The sequence below is a fragment of the Salmo salar genome, chromosome 17 (assembly GCF_965601325.2).
Source record: "Salmo salar chromosome 17, fSalSal1, whole genome shotgun sequence".
NCBI lineage: Eukaryota > Metazoa > Chordata > Actinopteri > Salmoniformes > Salmonidae > Salmo > Salmo salar.
In genome coordinates this window covers 5,346,578-5,348,512 of record NC_138307.1, presented here as the reverse complement: position 1 = coordinate 5,348,512, position 1,935 = coordinate 5,346,578, and the positions used below count along the sequence as shown (strand labels likewise).

The following is a 1,935-nucleotide window of genomic DNA, read 5'->3' as shown; positions in this document are numbered from 1 at the left end:
CATTGCATAATTTATTGATGGTCTTTAATTAGCCCCAGGGATAGGCTTTATAATGTTCAACCAACTTTAACACCTGCAAACACACACACACCCTCAAACCAATTTATGTTTGAGTTCAGTCATGGCTGCTAGCATCCTTTAATGACCCAAATCTAAAAGGAGGCAAAATCAGGACATGCAGTCGCCTTTTAAAGGTAATTTCCAATTGAACAGACATATGCAGTGTTTACCATGAATGCAGTCTCCGCTAACGCTGGAACATGGCCTTTAAATTTTAATCGCACATTGAATCGTGCCCCTAATTCAATTTCACTGGCACCAGAGTCGATCAACATATTGAACAGTAGATTAGACAATCTATAAGAAAACCACACAAAAATCTAATCAGTACTCCAGTAATTACATTGATTTTATTCTTACAAATAACTCCATACATTCTAGCATGAAAATAATTAGTGTTAGGTTAAATTCTGATTAAAAGGTGTTTGTTAGTGTCTGTTAGCTTTCTAGGCCAAATAGTGCATGTCTGATATGAGCAACAACCTCACACAATGCATTCATAGTTTGACGATTCAATTGACAGCTACAATTGACACATACTAAGTGTGTTTTTTCACATATGTGTGTAGTTGCACATAGACAGTAGTTCCTGTCCCTCCTAAGACACTGGAGTACAGGTGCTTTTGATCAGAATCCGCTGCTTCTTCCAAGGAGCAGTCACAATGACAAAATGACAACGGAAAATCTGGAACGAGAGAGAGAGGAAAGGAGTTTTGGCATTAGGGAGTCAGCATAGCAGAGAAACTTCAATATCCAAGTTCTTTGTGATAAGGACTGTTACCAGTGCAAACATGCACAGCCTTTGTGCTATTAGCACTAACTCCACCCCCTTAACAAGAGATTAGATTAAAGACTAAATACTGATAGCTCTTGAAGGACTTTCATTGCCTCAAAAAACCTTGCGGACCCCAGTCTGCATCAATTGTCTGAAATGCAAGGCTCTCCCAAAGCCATTGTTGAAATGAATTCAGAAAATATTTACATCCTCCATCTCTATCATAAGGAAATGTAGTTAGTTTTATACCTATTGGTAATGGACGTTCAGGTCTGCCCCCCTCTCTCTTTCTCTGCCCCCCCCCCCCTTCTTCTCATGCCCCTAAATTAAATCCATAAAATACATGCTGCAGATACCAAGCGGGTTCAAGATGTGGTTGAGGCGTACCTGGGTGTTGGAATTGTCTGGAGAACAGGAGGACTGGCAACCTCTCACCTCCACATCAATGTCGTACTGACCTGCACCGACCTCCTGAGAGAGCCACACCTTAGTTCAGCTTCATTTGTGCATTAAAGGGCTTTCAACAAGACATCGGACGCAGAGCAAACACGAGCAATTGCAAAATCATACTTCCATGTACAATGCAAATGCAACAAAGCTATGTTTATCTGGTTGGGAAGTGAAAATAAAATGTACAGAATTAGGGAAAAAAACATATGTAAAAATGATAACTCTCGAATCACCATACCTAGAAAAAAGAAAATGCACTCCCTAAATCTTTATTAGGTGTTGCAGTCTTTACGAACAGATTGCCCATAAGGTATGATCCCTTAAAATCAAATATGAGCTGGCAAGACTGCAGTCAAACAGGGGGGGTCTCTCACCTCTCTGTGGACAGAGTGGAACTTGGTAATGTTGTGGAGCTGATGAGTCTGGCTGTGGAAGTTGAAGCTCTTGATGCCGAAGGCAACACAGGCCTGTACCTCTGGGTCAGCTGGGTCCACATCCTGCCCAAGAGGTGCCGCCATGGTTGACAGGAGGAAAAAAGAGCAGAGGAAATGCCAGAAGTAGAACATATTCGGTCTGGATAGTAACAGGTTTTCCTAAGACTTAGAGAGACTCTCTGGCTGGCACCAAGAAGGGCGGCACCAGAGTATACG

General features: G+C 41.9%; 1 protein-coding gene across 1 annotated transcript; it reads right to left on the bottom strand.

The window, feature by feature from the left end:
• Nucleotides 1-391: 391 nt before the first annotated feature.
• On the bottom strand, nucleotides 392-1,935 carry LOC106575147 (uncharacterized). Its single transcript, XM_014151378.3, has 3 exons — nucleotides 1,660-1,935; nucleotides 1,223-1,306; nucleotides 392-745 (listed from the first exon to the last, which is right to left on the bottom strand). The coding sequence occupies exons 1-3, from the start codon at nucleotides 1,849-1,851 to the stop codon at nucleotides 659-661; spliced, it is 363 nt and encodes a 120-aa protein (XP_014006853.1). The 5' UTR covers nucleotides 1,852-1,935; the 3' UTR covers nucleotides 392-658.